Below are 21,139 nucleotides of genomic sequence, written 5' to 3' on the forward strand. Positions count from 1 at the left end.
CCAAGCTGCAGTCACCATCTGCAGTGATTTTGGACCCCCAAAATATAAAGTCACTCACTATTTTCATTGTTTTCCCATCTATTTGCCATGAAGTGATAGGACTGGATGCCATGACCTTCGTTTTTTGAATGTTGAGCTTTAAGCCAACTTTTTCACTCTCATCAAGAGGCTCTTCAGTTCTTCTTCGCTTTCTGCCATAAGGGTGGTGTCATCTGCATATCTAAGGTTACTGATACTTCTGGCAATCTTGATTCCAGCTTGTGCTTCTTCCAGCCCAGGGTTTCTCATGATGTACTCTGCATAGAAGTTAAATAAGCAGAGTGACAATATACAGCCTTGACATATTCCTTTCTCAATTTAGAACCAGTCCATTGTTCCATATCTGGTTCTAACTGTTGCTTCTTGACCTGCATATAGATTTCTCAGAAGGCAGGTAAGGCGGTCTGGTATTCCCATTTCTTTAAGAATTTTCTACAGTTTTTTGCGATACACACAGTCAAAGGTTTTCATATAGTCAATGAAGCAGAAGTAGCTGTTTTTCTGGAACTCTTGCTTTTTCTAAATCCAACGGATGCTGGCAATTTGATTTCTGGCTCCTCTGCCTTTTCTCAATCCAGCTTGAACATCTGGAAGTTCTTGGTTCACATACTGTTGAAGCCTAACTTGGAGAAGTTTGAATATTACTTTGCTAGAATCTGAGATGAGTGCAATTGTGCACAGGGTTAAATTAGGAGGTTGGGATTAACATATGTTCAGTACTAAGTATAAAATAGATAACCAATACTGAGTATAGCACAGAGAACTATACTCAATATTATATAATCACCTATAAAGGAAAGGACCCTGAAAAGGAATATATATGTACATATAAATGTACAACCAAGTCACTGGGCCAGTACCTGATACTAATATGATATTGCAAATCATTTATAGTTTAATAAAAAAAAAATTAGTGTCTGCTAATATACATGCGTTGACGGGAGGGCCCTGAGGAGTCCACAAATGACTGTGGCTAGAGAATTGCCAGGCCTGGCCTGGCTACTTGCTTCAGCCCTTCTCAGGAACTCTTTCACACTGTTTTCTTAAGATGCAATAATGTCCAAAGAAAATAGTTCAAAGCCCATATGGAAGATTTTCTTGACTCTGTAAGACCGAATCAGCTGTTCTTTCTACAATATGCTCGTTCATTGACCTTTCAAATCAGTTGTTCACACCTGCAATGGACTGTGTCCCAATCACATGGACCAACACTCATCCTCTATACAGATAGTTTCTTTTTTTGTTGTTTTTAAAGAGGGAGGATCTGCTGAGGTAAAATGCATCTTACTAAAACATATCAAAAATGTCCTTTAAAATTATGTGACCCAGCCTCTTTGTCCAAGAAAAGGGTGACCTGCCCATTAAGGCAGCAGACTGTGACAGAGGCGAAACCTCGATTCTGAGATTCCTTCAGAGGCTGACCCAGGATTAATGCTATTGGAGATCTGGTCCCTGCCCTTACAGAGCTCTTGTTTGGTAGATGAGAAAGATGGGTCTAGTTACCTTAACAATATTTGGTGAGCACAATGCTGACGTAAATGGAAGCAAAACTGCCTGAGACTGGTGGCATACAGAAGGCAGTCAAGGCAGTTTTTAAAGAGATAACAATAATATGTGTATGACCAAAAGCGTTCAGAGTGCTGGCTTCAGTCTTTGTAAATCAAACAGGATCTATTGATCAGACTCAAGTGACAGTCTAGTTCAGTTCAGTTCAGTCACTCAGTCCTGTCCGACTCTTTGTGACCCCATGAATCGCAAGCATGCCAGGCCGCCCTGTCCATCACCAACTCCCAGAGTTCACTCAGACTCACGTCCACTGACTCGACGATGCCATCCAGCCATCTCATCCTTGTCGTCCCCTTCTCATCCTGCCCCCAATCCTTCTCAGCATCAGAGTCTTTTCCAAAGAATCAACTCTTCCCATGAAGCGGCCAAAGTATTGGAGTTTCAGCTTTAGCATCAGTCCTTCCAAAGAAATCCCAGGACTGATCTCCTTTAGATGAACTGGTTACCACAGTTCAAAAGCATCAATTCTTCAGCGCTCAGCTTTCTTCACAGTCCAACTCTCACATCCATACATGACCACTGGAAAAACCATAGCCTTGACTAGACGGACCTTTGTTGACAAAGTAATGTCTCTGCTTTTTAAAATGCTATGTAGGTTGGTCATAACTTTCCTTCCAAGGAGTAAGCGTCTTTTAATTTCATGGCTGCAATCACCACCTACAGTCATTTTAGAGCTCCCTCAAATAAAGTCTGACACTGTTTCTACTGTTTCCCCATCTATTTCCAATGAAGTGATGGGACCAGATGCCATGATCTTCGTTTTCTGAATGTTGAGCTTTAAGCCAACTTTCTCACTCTCTTCTTTCACTTTCATCAAGAGGCTTTTTAGTTCCTTTTCACTTTCTGCCCTAACGGTGGTGTCATCTGCATATCTGAGGTTATTGATATTTCTCCCGGCAATCTTGACCCAGCTTGTGCTTCCTCCAGCCCAGCGTTTCTCATGATGTACTCTGCATAGAAGTTAAATAAGCAGGGTGACAATATACAGCCTTGACAAACTCCTTTTCCTATTTGGAACCAGTCTGTTGTTCCATGTCCACTTCTAACTGTTGCTTCCTGACCTGCATATAGGTTTCTCAAGAGACAGGTCAGGTGCTCTGGTATTCCCATCTCTTGAAGAATTTTCCACAGTTTATTGAGATCCACACAGTCAAAGGCTATGACATAGTCAATAAAGCAGAAATAGATGTTTTTCTGGAACTCTCTTGCTTTTTCCATGATCCAGTGGATGTTGGCAATTTGATCTCTGGTTCCTCTGCCTTTTCTAAAACCAGCTTGAACATCTGGAAGTTCACGGTTCATGTATTGCTGAAGCCTGTCTTGGAGAATTTTGAGCATTACTTTACTAGCGTGTGAGATGAGTGCAATTGTGCAGTAGTTTGAGCATTCTTTGGCATTGCCTTTCTTTGGGATTGGAATGAAATCTGACCTTTTCCAGTCCTGTGGCCACTGCTGAGTTTTCCAAATTTGCTGGCACGTTGAGTGCAGCACTTTCACAGCATCATCTTCCAGGATTTGAAATAGCTCAACTGGAATTGCATCACCTCCACTAGCTTTGTTCGTAGTGATGCTTCCTAAGGCCTGCTTGACTTCACATTCCAGGACGTCTGGCTCTAGGTGAGTGATCACACCATCGTGATTATCTGGGTCATGAAGATCTTTTTTGTACAGTTCTTCTGTGTATACTTGCCCCCTCTTCTTTATATCTTCTGCTTCTGTTAGGTCCATACCATTTCTGTCCTTTATCGAGCCCATCTTTGCATGAAATGTTCCTGTGCTGTCTCTAATTTTCTTGAGGAGATCTCCAGTCTTTCTCATTCTCTTGTTTTCCTCTATTTCTTTGCATTGATTGCTGAGGAAGGCTTTCTTATCTTTCCCTGCTATTCTTTGGAACTCTGCATTCAGATTCTTATCTTTCCTTTCCTCCTGTGCTTTTCACTTCTCTTCTATTCATAGCTGTTTGTAAGGCCTCCCTAGACAGCCATTTTGCTTTTTTGCATTTCTTTTCCATGGGGATGGTCTTCATCCCTGCCTCCTGTACAATGTCATGAATCTCAGTCCACAGTTCATCAGGCACTCGATCTATGATATCTAGTCCCTTAAATCTATTTCTCATTTCCACTGTATAATCATAAGGAATTTTATTTAGGTCATACCTGAATGGTGTAGTGGTTTTCCCTACTGTCTTCAATTTAAGTATGAATTTGGCATAAATGAGTTCATGATCTGAGCCACAGTCAGCTCTTGGTCTTGTTTTTGCTGTCTGTATAGAGCTTCTCCATCTTTGGCTGCAAAGAATATAATCAATCTGATTTTGGTGTTGACCATCTGGTGATGTCCATGTGTAGAGTCTTCTCTTGTGTTGTTGGAAGAGGGTATTTGCTATGACCAGTGCGTTCTCTTGGCAAAACTCTATTAGCCTTTGCCCTGCTTCATCACGTATTCCAAGACCAATATGCCTGTTACCCCAGGTGTTTCTTGACTTCCTACTTTTGCATTCCAGTCCCCTATAATGAAAAGGACATCTTTTGGGGGGTGTTAGTTCTAAGAGGTCTTGTACACCTTCATAGAACCATTCAACTTCAGCTTTTTCAGCGTTACTGATTGGGGCATAGACTTGGATTACTGTGATATTGAATGGTTTGCCTTGGAAATGATCAGAGATCATTCTGTTGGTTTTGAGATTGCATCCAAGTACTGCATTTCAGACTCTTTTGTTGACCATGATGGCTATTCCATTTCTTCTAAGGGATTCCTGCCCGCAGTAGTAGATATAATGGTCATCTGAGTTAAATTCACCCATTCCAGTCCATTTTAGTTTGCGGATTCCTAGAATGTCGACGTTCACTCTTGCCATCTCCTGTGTACTTAAAATTTGCCTTGATTCATGGACCTGACATTCCAGGTTCCTATGCAATATTGCTCTTTATAGCATCGGACCTTACTTCTATCACCAGTCACATCCACAACTGGGTATTGTTTTTGCTTTGGCTCCATCCCTTCCTTCTTTCTGGAGTTATTTCTCCACTGATCTCCAGTGGAGATCAAAGAGGTGGCAAGAATACATGGAAGAACTGTACAAAAAAGATCTTCATGACCCAGATAGTCATGATGATGTGATCACTAATCTAGAACCAGACATCTTGGAATGTAAAGTCAAGTGGGCCTTAGAAAGCATCACTACGAACAAAGCTAGTGTAGATGATGGAATTCCAATTGAGCTGTTTCAAATCCTGAAAGATGATGCTGTGAAAGTGGTGCACTGAATATGCCAGCAAATTTGGAAAACTCAGCAGTGGCCACAGGACTGGAAAAGGTGTTTTCATTCCAATTCCAAAGAGAGGCAATGCCAAAGAATGCTCAAACTACCGCACAATTGCACTCATCTCACACGCTAGTAAAGCAATGCTCAAAATTCTCCAAGCCAGGCTTCAGCAACACGTAAACCGTGAACTCCCTGACGTTCAAGCTGGTTTTAGAAAAGGCAGAGGAACCAGAGATCAAATTGCCAACATCTGCTGGATCATGGAAAAAGCAAGAGAGTTCCAGAAAAACATCTATTTCTGTTTTATTGACTATGCCAAAGCGTTTGACTGTGTGGATCACAATAAACTGGAAAATTCTGAGAGATGGGAATACCAGACCACCTAACCTGCCTCTTGAGAAATCTGTATGCAGGTCAGGAAGCAACAGTTAGAACTGGACATGGACCAACAGACTGGTTCCAAACAGGAAAAGGAGTACGTCAAGGTTGTATATTGTCACCCTGCTTATTTAACTTCTATGCAGAGTACATGATGAGAAACGCTGGACTGGAAGAAACACAAGCTGGAATCAAGATTGCCAGGAGAAATATCAATAACCTCAGATATGCAGATGATACCACCCTTATGGCAGAAAGTGAAGAGGAGCTAAAAAGCCTCTTGATGAAAGTGAAAGAGGAGAGTGAAAAAGTTGGCCTAAAGCTCAACATTCAGAAAACGAAGATCATGGCATCTGGTCCCATCACTTCATGGGAAATAGATGGGGAATCAGTGGAAACAGTGTCAGACTTTATTTTTTTCGGCTCCAGAATCACTGCAGATGGTGACTGCAGCCATGAAATTAAAAGACGCTTACTCCTTGGAAGAAAATTTATGACCAACCCAGACAGCATATTCAAAAGCAGAGACATTACTTTGCCGACTAAGGTCCGTCTAGTCAAGGCTATGGTTTCTCCAGTAGTCATGTATGGATGTGAGAGTTGGACTGTGAAGAAGGCTGAGCACCAACGAATTGATGCTTTTGAACTGTAGTGTTGGAGAAGACTCCTGAGAGTCCCTTGGACTGCAAGGAGAGCCAACCAGTCCATTCTGAAGGAGATCAACCCTGGGATTTCTTTGGAAAGAATGATGCTAAAGCTGAAACTCCAGTACTTTGGCCACCTCATGAGAAGTGTTGACTCATTGGAAAAAACTCTGATGCTGGGAGGGATTGGGGGCAGGAGGAGAAGGGGACGATAGAGGATGAGATGGCTGGATGGCATCACGGACTCGACGGACGTGAGTCTGAGTGAACTCCAGGAGATGGTGATGGACAGGGAGGCCTGGCGTGCTGTGATTCATGGGGTCGCAAAGAGTCGGAGACAACTGAGCGACTGAACTGAACTGAACTGATCTCCAGTTGCATATTGGGCACCTACTGATCTGGGGAGTTCCTCTTTCAGTATCCTATCATTTTGCCTTTTCAGTCTAGAGGTTTGAGTAAATCGGTTTGTTTTCCTGGAGGTCTGAATAAATGAACGTGTTTTACCAAGGTTTGAGGAGCTCCTTTAAGAAGAGTTTTGGGCACTTCTGCCTGAGAGCAAGAGTCTTTATGATAAGATGTCTTAACCGTCAGGCAGAGCCTCTGGAATCCAGCGTCTTTCTGGAGCTTCAAGCTGTGACCTCAGGGAGGCTCGCGGGCCCGCGTCTCAGGCGGGGCCCCCGGCAGCTTGCTGGTCTGCCGGCTCCACTCACAGCCCAAGCGCCTTCCGCGTCTGGAGTCCGTGTTTGCTGTCCCCTTCCTTAGAGGCTCCTTTCCCGACTCTGTGGCTGGCTAGTTCCTTCCCCTCCAACAGTTCTCACCGGAAATGGTGCCTCCTGAGAGAGAGCCTTTAGACCAACCCACGGAGGTATTCATTGAGATCAGATTCTTTCCCCCTTCTCACTTTAAGGATGATATCCTATCCGCACCTTTTGTAACACGTGACGAACTGAGTAGCTTCTGTTTGCTTGTTCATTATGGTAAGGTCCATTTTTCAGTCCACCTTTAACATCACCAGCAGCTAAACAGTGCCAGTGCAGGGCAACGCACAGTAAAGATCTGCTGAGTAACAAACTCAAAACACTTTATAGAACGAATCCAAAATTAAAGGCCCTAGGAAACCCTTAATAAGTTTTGAGGAACATATAATTCTGTTTTATGAAATGTCTGAACATAATAAATAACAAACTTCAAATACTGGTTCAATAAAGATATTTTGATTACTCTTTTATAGATTTTTGAAAACCACTATTTACTCAGAAGTAAAACTTGAGGTTTTTAAGGTTAGTCTATCTCAAAAAGTCTATATTTCTGATTGAACATGAAAATATAACTGAGAAATCACCAGTGCCTAAATATTAACCACAATAATCATTCAGCTGGTTAAAATCTAGTGATAAAAAGAACAATATAGAGTCATGTATAGATACAAAGAAAAAAACACCCGCTTTTGGTCACTAAGAGAGAAAACACAGAAATATGACTCTTCAAGAAAGATTTCAGGGAACTGCTTCAGCTCTTAGAGGGGAAAAAGGATGACGAAACCAGAAGTAACACATTCTTTCTATAACAAAATCACACAAAAAGTATCCTTGGAAATCTGAACAGAGCTTTCAACAAGAACATCAGGAAAAGCAGATAAATGGACAATGTGCACTCTCAGAGAGTCAGTGTGTGTGGTTTTAGGTCCTTCCCCGTTCAGAGAAGAAGACATTATACTGGCTTTGCAAGAGTGAAGTATCTTCTATCATCGTCACCAGACTTGAATCCACTTATCATTTCAATTCTGATATATGACATTTTAGTAAAGTGACATTTGACAGGAAAAAAGTTGCATGTACAGTGAGGCTTTTGGAATTAAAAAAATAAAAATCTGTTAGTGGCATAAAATCTGAGTATTTGGATTTTATAATTAAAAAAGCAAAGTCTAACATAAATCCAAACAAAAGCCAAATCAGAACTGGCCAAGCACAAAAACATTGTCCACTATATTTTATAGGATGTTTTTGTGTACAAGAATGACTATAGAATTAAGTTATCTTACTTCTAGCAATTTTCTCCCATAAACAGTAACAGTCACTGCTAAAAGAGATGCTTGCAAACTTACCGGAAATAATTTTTGGACAATATTCCAGTCCTCCATCAGTGGCTGTCAAATTCTTACTGAACAATCTACAGTGTCAATCAATGTACTGCATTCCATTTGTAATGAGTCTTTGTGGTAAGGTTAGCACTCAACATGCAACACAAATAACAGAGGACCGCAAAATGAAACTTGCTTTGCTTATGTTTCCATATTAGAATTTTATTTGCTGAAGGGTAAAAGCAGATTTGCAAAATTCACAGTTAACTTAAAACAATAGTTTTAAACCTTTTATTCCGAGCCCTTACTGCCTTCAGGAAGGAAAGAACATCTGGTTATTTAAGGAACACAATATGTTCACATTCTCTATGACTTTTGTTTCTAATTGGGTTTTTAAATTTTTTTTGGAATTTGAACAACTAGTTAGAACAATGTTTTTTAATCCCTTCATATTTTTCAGACTGCCCTCCTTCCATCCCCCTACCTCATTTAGTGGATTGTTTTTGGAAACGTGCTCCGTGATTCTAACATAGCAGAAGGCAGGAAGCCGAGCATCCAGAGCGTGGTCTGAAGAGCAAGTGCAGGAAGCACACCGTCCGGTGAACAGAGGAGCGGGTGCTGCAGACACTGATACCCGGTCTCTTCACACACTTAGCAACACTGCAAGCAGTTCCTGGGTCACTTACAAACACGTCCGTTTCACTTACTACCGGTGCAGATAAATACCTACTACTATAAGTAAAAGAATCTATACGAGAAGTATCAGTAACTAAGACCCTACCATTTTTAAAACTAATACAAGGCACATCTCTCAGGCGGGAAGGAGGCTGGAAGACCTGGGTTCTGCCCCTCGATCTGCCGCTGACAAGCGGCGTGGCCCTGCGCCCACCCTCAGCTGCACTCTCATCCTTAGTTTGCTCGCACAGGAGGAGGAGGTGCGCCACTCTCTTGGTTCTTTGCAGTTCTGGGATTCTCACAGTCTAAGTGAAGTATACTGACTGGATTCTATGTTGTGTCTGCTTTGTTCCATGGTATTTGAGGGGAGTAACAGGTTTTCAAATAATTCTGTCTGATAGCAAACTAAAGAGCTAGATGCCCTTTAACTTCAAACTCTAGGGTCTCTTCACCGTCTTGATAAAGATGGCAGCTGACAAATAAGACCACTGACCACGGCTTCTGTGGAATGTGGATATGGTGACTGGAGGTAAAAACAGGTGAGGTGAGTGAGATCCACCCAGATTAGAGTCAGCATTCAATTTACCATTGTTTTCTTAAGAGCAACACTGCAGGACCAAGGCTAAAGCTATCAAATGAGAGGATCATGAGGAGAGATAACTGATAAAAGATACAAGCAAATCGCTAACCTATGATTCAGCGATTAAGCAAATTGCTAAACTAAGGTGCTGAGGGCACTCAAAGGGAAAACATCTGCTTATCTGAGCCTGGAACGGCTTCCTGGGGAAGGGAGAGCAGATGCTCGGACTCTCAGGAGGGGTTGAGCAGAAGCAGGGCCTGGAACCGCTCTAGCTGGTTTGCATGCTTGCAGGCAGCTTGGCCCGGGGAAAGCCACATTCCTTAATCCCTCTGCACTGAAAAAGCAAGAGGAGACAGAACCCGCTCTGCCCGACTCGGAGCTTGCAGTGAGGACCAAACCAAGCATGGCAAAGGGCTTGGAGACATGGAGGAGTATGAGCCTGCGGTCACAGTTTCCAGGCCCATCATCTCAGTCTGCTAGGACGAGACGTAGTTTCCCAGCAAAGCCTACATCTGATGGAAAACAAGTAACAGCCCAGTGTCTCGAGCCCTACTACAGTCTGTCCTCAACTGAGCAGCCTCCACTGGGCCTGAGGGCTAGTGGGGGGACGAGGCGCTCCTCTGAAGGCTGACGAGGACCCAGGGAGGCCCGGAGCTGCGTGTTTATTCCTGTCTTACTGTGTCTGTCAGCAGCGCTAAGCACAACTGCCTCGTGAAGCTGGGACATGGGGAGCAAACTCCCGTGCTTCAAACCTCTTCTTTCCACTAGTTTACAGAGATCTGCCTGTGTGGATATACTCACTCTGATTTCAGTGTTTCATTGCTGCTAATACACAGGAAATATTTAAAGCACTCTGATGTCTGGATTTTCAGAGGATGGGGTGGGGTACTAGCAACAACTTTTCCTCCTCTCTTTATTCCCTCCCAGGAGATCAGTCCTGGGTGTTCACTGGAAGGACTGATGCTGAAGCTGAAACTCCAATACTTTGGCCACCTCATGCGAAGAGTTGACTCACTGGTAAAGACTCTGATGCTGGGAGGGACTGGGGGCAAGAGGAGAAGGGGACGACAGAGGATGAGATGACATCACAGACTTGATGCACGTTAGTTTGGGTAAACTCTGGGAGTTGGTGATGGACAGGGAAGCCTGCTGCTGTTAAGTCGCTCCAGTTGTGTCCGACTCTGTGCGACCCCATAGACGGCAGCCCACAAGGCTCCTCTGTCCATGGGATTTTCCAGGCAAGAGTACTGGAGTGGGGTGCCATTGCCTTCTCTGACAGGGAGGCCTGGCGTGCTGCAATTCATGGGGTCACAAGGAGTCAGACACAACTGAACTGAACTTAACTGAAGTGAAGTGTCCATGGCCTCCTCTGAGTTCATAATTGACATGAATTACATATCTGCTTGGGGAGTTTTAGAATATATATATGTAAACTTTTTTTTTTTCCCACTTGTGTCTTCAATCTTATTATATCATTAGAAGTCAGTTCTTCATAGTCAAAGGCTGCTCTGCTTGGGTGGGTTATCAGAGGCAAAGTAATTCAACACAAGAGAAGATGGAGACTCAGGAAGCGTGGATCTCACCAGATAACAGGATGTTTGGTAGGAGAGTCAAGACTTGAACCAGTGTCCGGATTCCTAGCTCAGGCTCCTGGCTAGACCCAGGGCCCCGCACTGCGACAGACCTCCGATCAGCACTAGTGCCGAGTGACGTTAGTTATCATTTGACACGTACTGATAAAGGCAGCGGGTCAGCATTACATACACTTAGCTAAACTCCCGTCTCGCTGAGCTGGTCATCTGAACCCCCTTAAAATGCTGCGGCTGTCTTCATTTTCCCTTACAGATGTCACCACGCCATGACCTTGCTCTCAAAAGCTTTTTCAACATGACTCCTGCCTTCTGCCCAGCTTCTTATGTCTCAGAAATACCAGATTAAGGTCCTAAATTTTGGACACTTACCTTGATTGTTTTTACTGGGTAAGACCCTGAATGTGAAAGTGAGGAATACTGTTTTTCAGATATCTTTTTATGCTATTTTTTTTTCCTCTTAAACCTTACAGAAGAATTTAATGCTTGTAGAACTGGTTTCATTATTCTCTCTCTCCCTCTATATATGTGTGTATATACATACACACACACACACACACACACTACCTTCCTCTTTTTTAAATACTTACTTATTTGTTTGGCTGCTCTGGGCCCTAGCTGCGGATCTAGTTCCCTAAGTAGGGACTGAACCCGAACACCCTGCATTGGACCGCAGTCTTATCCACTGGACCACAAGAGGAAGTCCCTCTACGACCTTCTTGAGATCAAAAGCATTCTAAAATCACAGATTCTGCTAGTAACATTGATGAATTTAGTATCAGAATTCTGCAACTGTAAGTGTAAATGGTTTATAGGAAGGACAACCATATTTAGCTAGGAAAAAACTTAACAAGATGGATGGTTTACATAACAGATTCATTTTTCCTTTCAATTAAACCAAACAAATCACACAAATGGATAATTCAAATGGCTATTTTAGCAATTTTTGTCCCATTCTGTATGACTCTAATAATTACCAGTGCTGAGCAGACAGAATTTACCATAAGTCTGTAGATCAAAACTCAGATACCTCACTGACTAGCAACTTCATTTTTTACTCCCTTTATAGATATGCCAGTAATCTTGGCTATTTCATAGTAAAATATATACTTCTACAGCCTAAATACACATAAAAATATGGGACTTTATGTTTTTCATAGTCTGAATCCTAAACCCTCCCAGAAAAAAGATAAGCTACCTTATGTATCAGAGAAATGATGGATTATGTTTCTGATACATAATGAAATTCTGTGCAGGAGAAATGATATAAAAATTGTGCATTTCTGAGAAAATGGATATAGGCACAAAAAAAACACAAAAATTTAAAACCAAGCAAAAAATAAATATAAGATACGCTCAAAGGGTGAAGTCAACAACTGAGGCAAGGACAGAAATCTCTCAGAATCAGGATCACGCTGGACTTGGAGGTCCACATCGATCAGACAGAGCCCTGGCAGTGGACCCGCACACAGACTGACTCAGAGACGGTTGCATCGCGGCCAGCACGACTGCAGGAGGCCCTGCCAGAGAGCCAAGGGCAGGGTTACCACCGGCTGCCCGGCACCCGCGGCCTCCTGTCCCACACTTCCTCTCTCAGGCTCCATCCAGTATTTCTGTTTGGCTCCGAAGCATCAAGGATTCACAGTTGTTTTTTTTTTTAGATCACTTAATGTTCTTATTTTCAAGAAATATAACATTAGTTGTAAAAGAACCCACTTTTCTCTGGAGTATAAAGAAAATTTTGGTGACTTAAGTTCAAATAGAGAAGTCAGTATTAAATACTCTTTAGATCTTTCCTTTATTAGGTTACTCAACCCACAAAATAAATATACATTCATAATATGAAATAACTTAGTATTTCATTACATTATAAACTCTTAGAAAACGGGTGTTTTTTTAGAGCTCTAATGTCTCGGTCTTCATACGGTCCTCAAGGCTCTACCTGGGTCAGTTTTGGGCCTCGTGCGGCAAGCTGATGGTCACCAAATACAGTTCCCAGCAGACGTGGGTGCTCAGCCACGCCCTGGGCTCCCAAGGGAGCAGGCGGGCAGGAGGCCCTTCTGAGTGACAACAGAGCGTGCTCCCACCTCTCAGCCAGTGTCCTCTGTTTGCCCGCTGAGCTGCTAGCCCATCAGGCATGGGAGTTTTGGCCTACGACTCTTAGGCAAATTCTTTCAGCAGGTGATTCATCTGCCATTAGGCAAATTCTACATTACGAATCCTTAGAGCCATGCGGAGACGCCGGTTTTTCATCCCACGTAACACCGCGCACGTCCCGCTTGGGAAGCTTACCTTCGGCTCACGAAGGAACAGAGCCTTGAGAATCAGCGCGTGGACGTCCCCGATGAGTGGGTAATGCATCAGAAGGCCGAGACAGGTCTGGTAGCTGCTGGAGATCACTGAACAGAAGGGAAAAGTAGTTGAGAGGCAGCCCTGTTTCAAGTATCGGGACCAGTAAGAGAAGCGAAGTAACAGCTTAGGTTCAAAGAAGGTAGATCAGTAACTCAGCTGATCTGGATAAAGGGAAGCTGGGAGAAGGGATCCTTGCCCGACGGCCTCCGAAGCCACACGCTGGGCCGCACACACGATCCAGCGCACGGGCCCCAGCCTCAGGGCGGCGCTGGACCGAAGGAGCCGAGATGTGTGTGTGCGTCTGCCACATAAATGTGGAGCATGCACGCTTACTGCCGTTTATATGGCTGTATTTAAATGTCTCTACTTCGCTGCTTGGAAATAGGAGCAAAAATCTTATGAATGGGAAAGGACCAGTTTAAAATTCCCATAAAATATTATTTACCATGATTATTATACTTCACAACTTACATATGTTCCATCTATTTTCTGTATATATAAATATTACACAGTTCAAAATTAAAGAGAATATAATTTCTTCAGATTATTTATTTTTCTAAAGGTAACGAGGGATTTAGCAAAGATATCTATGCAGCATTTTCTTGGAGGAAAAGTGTCAAAATCATCATGGAGAAGCCTCTGTTCCTTAGACGGACATTCAGGCTTTTTCCCCAAACCAGCCTGACTATGGCCGCAGTATCAAGCAGCCTTTTCCGGCCAGTCTGTGTGAACTGCTCCATTCCTTGGCCGCCCATCTGCCCCTGCTGTCACCGCTGCGCCCGTCCGTGACGCTGATTTCGGGAGCCAGGCTGACGGCCTCCGCAGCAGGACTGTGAACAAACTTTACAGCTGCAACTTCCTTGGTTGCAACTGAATCCTTTTTATTAATCAGAATGGTTAGTTGAAAAATATTCCACAGGAAAACAGCTGTAATTCACCAGAAACAATACAAGTCACAGAACAATGTTTTATGATCAGAAATAGCCCTGGTTCCTAGACTCCCTTTATTCCTTCTTCAGTGGGAAACATCATTCCTTGCGACAGCTTCCCACCCCTCCCCCGCTCCATGAGCATTACGGAGAAAGGAGACAGGACTGGGCAAAATGAATAATTATAATCTATGGGAGGAACCACTTTATCATCTTCATCTCCACTGCTGATCTGACAGCTTGTAATTTCATACATCTGCTTTCATTTGTAAAGTACTCACTTATCCTACCCTTTCTGTATCTGTTCAGACTCTTCTTTCCTTAGTTGTTCATTTTATCATATTCATACTCAGTTACCTGTTGTCTTTTTTACTGTAGAATTCAAAAACCTAGGATATTTAGCATAGTATAACATTTTCACGTATAGTTTTTTTTTTGATCAAACAAATAAAACTTGGATAATCGCTTAGTTTTATAACTCATATAGTTATTTTCCCAAATGCTGTAATGATTATATATTAGTCACTGATGCTAGAAGAATTCTTGTGTATTTTGTGAGACAGGCAGGAGAGTTTAATGGAAATGGTTCTGGGCTCAGGATTCAAAGAGGGGGCTCTCCTCCTGGGACCTCTGGTAACACTGCCTGGAGAGTAAATGACATAATCTAAACGACTGATTAATAGCAGCTGCTCAAAACTTGCTGGGAGCAACCTCTCTGAGCTCAAGTTTAGTCATTTAGAGAACAACTTTCTGATTTAAAAGAAATTGACCTGCCTACCTCGCTCATTCCAACAGCCATCTGTTGAGTGCCTCATCCATGACTGGCCTCATGTTGGGAGGGGAAGCAGAGAGGAACAAAATGCCGTCCTCCCCTTGAAGAAAGCGAAAGCACAGCAGGGCCGATGCCTAACACGGGGAGCTGTGACTGCTGTCACCTCTAAGGCAAGAGTGGCCTGCTGACGCCTGCTTCATTAGGCTCTATCCCGAAAACCTCACCTGCATGTGATTCCCACGGCAGTCTGACGACAAGGGTACAGTTATTATCTCTGTCTACAGATGAGGGAACTGATCCTTGGAGAGGTTAAATCACCTGTCTGGATCACACGGTGATTTGGTGCTGAACCAAGATTTGCAATTCAAAAGTCTAGTGGAAGAGTCAGGGTTTTATTTTGAAAGGCCGTTGTTTCGAAAATCAAATGACACAACAGATACAAATAATCACTGAAAACAGAAGAGTCACCTAACATTAGTACTCTTGTGTGCGGTGCTGTGCTTAGTCGCTCAGTCACGTCCAACTCTTTGCGACCCTGTGGTCTGCAGCCCACCAGGCTCCTCTCTTCACAGGATTCTCCACGCAAAAACACTAGAGTGGGTAGCCTTTTCCCTTCTCTAGGGGATCTTTCCAACCCAGGGATTGAACCCAGGTCTCCCGCACTGCAGGCAGATTCTTTACCGTCTGAGCCACCAGGGAAGCCCAAGAATACTGGAGTGGGTGGCCTAGCCTTTTTCCATGGGATCTTCCCAACCCAGGAATCAAACTGGGGTCTCCTGCATTGCAGGCAGATTCTTTACCAGCTGAGCTACCAGGGAAGCCCACAGTAAGTGTAAATAGCTTGGAAGATCAGCATAACCCAGTCTGTAAAGCATCTTGACACAGGCACTTGTTTGGAGGAACCAGGGCAACAGTCCTAAGTTACTACAACTTGAGAAAACTTTTGAAACTATGAGAAGTTATATACTATGTTTTACAAATACAAATGCATTTTATAAAATAAGAGTGCTAAATAACGTACTCACATTCTTCTTGCATAACAAATGAGGGCATTAAGGCTCTTCCTCCCATGTCTCCCATCCATCCACCCACCCATCCATCCATCACTGAATGTTACCAACGCTTCCTCAGCAGTTACTAACTCCGGGCCCGGGCAGCAGCACTAGAGACATGGTGGAGAGTAAGTGTGAACTCTGAAAGGTGGCAGAACACGCTACCCTGAAGTATGGCTGTAGGTAGTTCAGGACGTGCCACCCCACAGTAGGCCACTCTGGTACACTGATTATTTTGAGCTGGAGGCACTTGGAATCAGCAAGTGCAGGGAGAAGCTTTCTCTGAACTCCTCTTACTGCTAACTCCCATAAATGCTTGAAAAGGAACTCAGCTGTCACAAGTCCCTCCAGACAAACTTTGTCACAAAGATACCTTCCATTTATTCTTCTCAGGGTCCATTCATCTGTCCTAAAATTCATTTACTCTCCCCTAAGAAGGCTACACTCCCCTTTCCTGTCTCTATTAAGCTGGTATTTAATCCTGAAATCCAAAGCCATCTCTTTGAGGGTCGCTCATTATCCCCTGGCTATCTCCCGTATACATGTGAGCTATATGCGGTAATCAACTTTCTTGTCTCTCTGTTAACTTTGGTTAAAAGATTCCCAGAGTAAAACCCAAATGAGCAGAGGTAAGTTTCCCCTCCCTCTTGCCCCCTGCTTTCAGATAATGACATCTCCAAGTTACTAATGAAAACTTGTATTTCCAGAGCATTTTTCGTTTGTAATTATGTGCCAGAAGTGTTGAATAACTGAGGCCAATTTAGCATATGTAACAGAGAAAAATGCAAGCTTTTAAGATGAATAGTAGAAATCCGATAGGATGACAACTTAGTTTTGATCTTTATAGTAAACTTTTTCTTAACCTGAAAAACGCACCCACCACACTGCTCCTTCTCCAGTGTTAACTCAGCCAGAGCAGGACAATGACACAAGCCAAAGAATGAAAGAGAAGAAAAGGTCAGGCTTCGCTGTGCACCTGCGACTGCAACCAAGGGCGTACGCGCTTTACCAGGAGGATCACACGCTTTTTATTCTTCAGTTCATGAACGTGGTATGGACTGCATGGACTGATCTTCAGATACTGGAAAATCCTTGTATGCCTGGGATAAGTCCCTTTTGATCATGGTGCACGGTCCTTCCAACGCACTGTTAGATTGGTCCGCCAGGGCTCTGTTGCACACTCTTGCCTCTGTGTTCATCAGTGATACTGGCTTGTAGTTTTCTGGTGGGATCTTCCTCTGGTTCTGGTGTCAAGCTGAGGGTGGTCTCACAGAGTGAGCTTGGGAGCATTCCCTCTTCTGCAGGTTTTTGAAACAGTTTCAGAAGGACAGGTGCTAATGCGTCTGTAAATGTTTGCACACGCACACAAGGATGCACATGCTTTAAGAAAAAAGGCCCGAAGCCACACCCTGAAGAGCTTCCTTACGGAGCGCTAAGACAAAAGTGAGTGGTACCTAGGGAAACCTGTGGAATCTGAAATTGGATGGTCTAGATTAGAGCTGCATCAGAATGGTGGCTGGTCATTTACTGTGTGTGAATCCAGGCAAGCCTAACCTCACTAAACCTGTATCCCTCTCATGTATAGACAGTGCTTACCCTACCTGCAGGGCTTCCAACAGAATGGCAGGGATGTGAGTTGTGTGCTTCCCCACCTTGCTTGTCTGTTGCTAAACAAACAGAACTTCCTTCACCCTGGTGGCTCAGCTGGTAAAGAATTCGCCTGCAATGCAGGAGACCCCGGTTCAATTCCTGGGTTGAGAAGATCCCTTGGAAAAGGGATAGGCTACCCGCTCCAGTATTCTTGGGCTTCCCTTGTGGCTCAGCTGGTAAAGAATCTGCCTGCAATGCGAGACCTGGGTTTGAACCTTGGCTTGGGAAGATCCCCTAGAGAAGGGAAAGGCTACCCACTCCAGCATCCTGGCGTGGAGAATTCCATGGACTGTATAGTCAGTCCATGGGGTCTCAAAAAGTCAGACACAACTGAGCAACTTTCACTTTTACTTTTCACCTGAAGCAGAACTGAGCTGGCTGCCTCTACCTTTAAATGGCCTACAAATATTCTGGAATGGTTCTATGGGAGCTGGTTTAAATAGTTTCTCCGTAGTAACAAACAAAAAAGTAATGGGGACCTTTAACTTACATATAAGTCAAAGTTAACTGTACTTATAACTGAAAACTTTTGAAGTGAAAGATACTCAAATTATTTAATTTCATATTTAGATATACCTTCCCAAGGTAACAAGATGGGCTAAGAACTACTATTTCTAAATTTTTTAAAGTCATAAGCACAAATAATGTGCCTGGCAACTTGCCATGTGCAACTACACCCCAGCCTTGAAACTCAATCCTCCACCCATACCCACATTACTCATCTCACCCTCATGAAGCTATATCAAAGTTTTTGGTCAGAACAACTTTTTGTTTTCATTTTACATTATATCATAATTACTCTTCTTTCTTCCAGAGCCGCTCTCCCTTCCTGTAGCCCATCACTGCCTGCCTTCACGTTTGCTTTGCTCTGTACGTATCTGTGTGCTTAATCACTCAGTCCGCCTAGTCAAGGCTGTGGTTTCCCCAGCGGTCATGTACGGGTGTGAGAGTGGACTATAAAGAAAGCTGAGTGCTGAAGAATTGGTGCTTTTGAACTGCGGTGTTGGAGAAGACTCTTGAGAGTCCCTTGGACTGCAAGGAGATCCAACCAGTCCATTCTGAAGGAGATCAGTTCTGAGTGTTCATTGGAAGGACTGATGCTGAAGCTGAAACTCCAATACTTTGGCCACCTGATGCAAAGAACTGACTCATTGGAAAAGACCCTGATGCTGGGAAAGACCCTGATGCTGGGAAAGACTGAAGGCAGGAAGAGAAGGGGACAACAGAGGATGAGATGGCTGGATGGCATCACCAACTTGATGGACATGAGTTTGGGTAAACTCCGGGAGTTGGTGATGGACAGGGAAGCCTGGCATGCTGCAGTCCATGGGATCGCAAAGAGTTGGACACGACTGAGTGACTGAACTGAACAGGGTCAGTCATGTCTGACACTTTGTGATCCCATGGACTGCAGCCAGGCTCCTCTGTCCGTGGTACTGGAGTGGATTGCCATGCCCTTCTCCAGAGCATCTTCCAGACCCAGGGATCGAACCCTGGTCTCCCGCACCACAGGCGGATTCTTTACCGTCTGAGCCACCAGGGAAGCCCTGGCTGCTGGATAAACGCTGGTTAGCACAACGTATGTGAGGCCTCTCCATCCTCGTGGACACAGAATCAGGTAGCCGCCATGTCTGGGGCAGACAGTCATCATACTCTAGGGAGTCTGTCGGTTATGCTAGTCAACAAGTTGGAAAATTTGGAGGCTTCTGTCCTCACAAACTCACTGTGATGGAAACGACAGAAACTTCTAGAATGAAAGAGGCTGCAGTCTGGCAGCTTGGGGCTAAATCCAGCTGGAGAACTGTTTAACTTGCAGTATTTAAAATTTTTTTGATCAGTTCCTGGTATTTAAAAATGAGAATGCTCCTCAGGAAAATGTGGGTTTCATAAAAATCTTAGGCGCTGGTAACCCTGGTCTAGCATTCCCGCGTGGCAACAAGCAGCTGAGGCTGCACGGGCGTGCCCTTCACAGGGGGCTCGGCCCTTCACGTTGCTAGGGCTCACTGCTCCCAGCGGTCGGACGCCACTTGTGACTGACTGTATACAGTCACGTACACACTTAAGATGAACTCCATGCTGCCACAGTCATATACACCTCTCCTGTTCTGACAGTCTGGCTTTTCTCCTGAGGAGGTTGCTCGCGAGGCCCCGGGTCCGCCCCTCTGAGGACGCCCTTCGCCTCTTGCCTGTGTGGTGTTCCTGCTCCCCAGAGCCCTGAGCCACGTCTTTCTTGCTTCACGTCCTCTGTTTGCTGGAGCACATCCCTCCAAAAGCTCTATGCTCCCAAGATGAATTTTTTAAAACCTCTGTTTGAAAGATTTAAACTTTAGTTAACAGTCTGGTTAGATAGAATTCTCTAGGTTGGGAATAGTCTTCCCTCAGGATATTGGTACCACTGCTTTAGAGTTCCTCGGTTTCCAGCTGGAAAACCTCAAACCATTTCAATTCCTAATCCCTTCTGAGATCTGTGTTCTCTTCTCCTTCCCAACATCTTGCTCTGTAAACTGATGGTTTGCATGTTTTCATATGTAATGGGCCCTTTCAATCTAGAAACTCATGTTCTTTTTGTTCAACTAGAAAGTTCTCTTTGTATCTTTGATGACTTTCTCCCTTCTACTCTTCATTTTGAGTTTGTTATTCCATCCTTTTTTGTTTTTTTTTTTAAGAAATCGCCTTAGCTAGATGTTGGATCTCTTGGCCTGGTCCTCTTAATTTTCTTTATTTTCTGTTTCATGTGCTTCTTTCTGAGACACTTTTCCACTTTTATATTCCAGACACCTATTTTTATATTTTAATTTCTAATTAGTTTTCCTTTGAATTATGTATTTCCTAGGTCTCTGAGAAGTGTTCTCCCCGCCGCAAAGGCTCTGTGGCCTCCAAACTGGTCTTTTCCTGGCTGTGTTTTTTAGATCTCTGCTTTCATTTTGATGCTCTCCTCAAAGGCGTGGTGTTTGGGGCTCCCTGTTCCCCTGTCGGAGTGGGAAAGTATAAAGGTGTCTTGAAGCCAGCTGTGTGTGCATGGGTAGGTGGGTCTGTGAATGCTGAGGGTTGACCAAGGTCACTCTGGCCATCCCTGAGCCTCTTCTCTTGTGCTAACTAGATTCCTTCAGAGAACATTCTCCCAAACTCTTCCTAGAGGGAGACAAACTGGCTTCAATGTCCTGAGAAAGAAGGCCAGCGGTTCAAGGTCACTGAAGTTCCCCGGGGCCCTGGCTCAGACCCCCTTCACTACACTGTCCACAGAGAGCAGATCCTGAAGGCTGGAGATCCGCATGTCTGCTTCTTAGACTTTCAACCAGTTCTCATTTTTCAGTCTTAACTCTCTGCCTCCTCCTACCAACTTCCAGAAGTACCTAGCACTGCCAATTTCCACACTTTTGGAAATTTTACGGGTTATTTCCTGGCTTTCTCCATGATCAATTTTGAATTTCACTTTCCTGGACATGCTAAGTCAGTTATCACTCACCCATCTGTTTCCCTGCTTCCAAAACCGCCATAATTTTCTTCCTAATTCTCTGCATCCTATGGGTGTATGCTATTTCAACAGGGTCTCAGGAGCAAAGGCGGC

At 43.9% G+C, this 21,139-nt stretch overlaps 1 protein-coding gene across 1 annotated transcript in view; it reads right to left on the bottom strand.

Moving 5' to 3' along the window:
- TBC1D5 (TBC1 domain family member 5) overlaps positions 1-21,139 on the bottom strand; it is a 595,354-nt gene that overhangs the window by 131,555 nt on the left and 442,660 nt on the right. The window contains exon 17 of the mRNA XM_052643045.1: positions 13,109-13,215. Coding sequence (XP_052499005.1) covers positions 13,109-13,215 — 107 coding nt within the window. The remainder of the gene's footprint in view (positions 1-13,108; positions 13,216-21,139) is intronic.

The sequence above is a fragment of the Budorcas taxicolor genome, chromosome 1 (genome assembly GCF_023091745.1).
Source record: "Budorcas taxicolor isolate Tak-1 chromosome 1, Takin1.1, whole genome shotgun sequence".
Taxonomy (NCBI): domain Eukaryota; kingdom Metazoa; phylum Chordata; class Mammalia; order Artiodactyla; family Bovidae; genus Budorcas; species Budorcas taxicolor.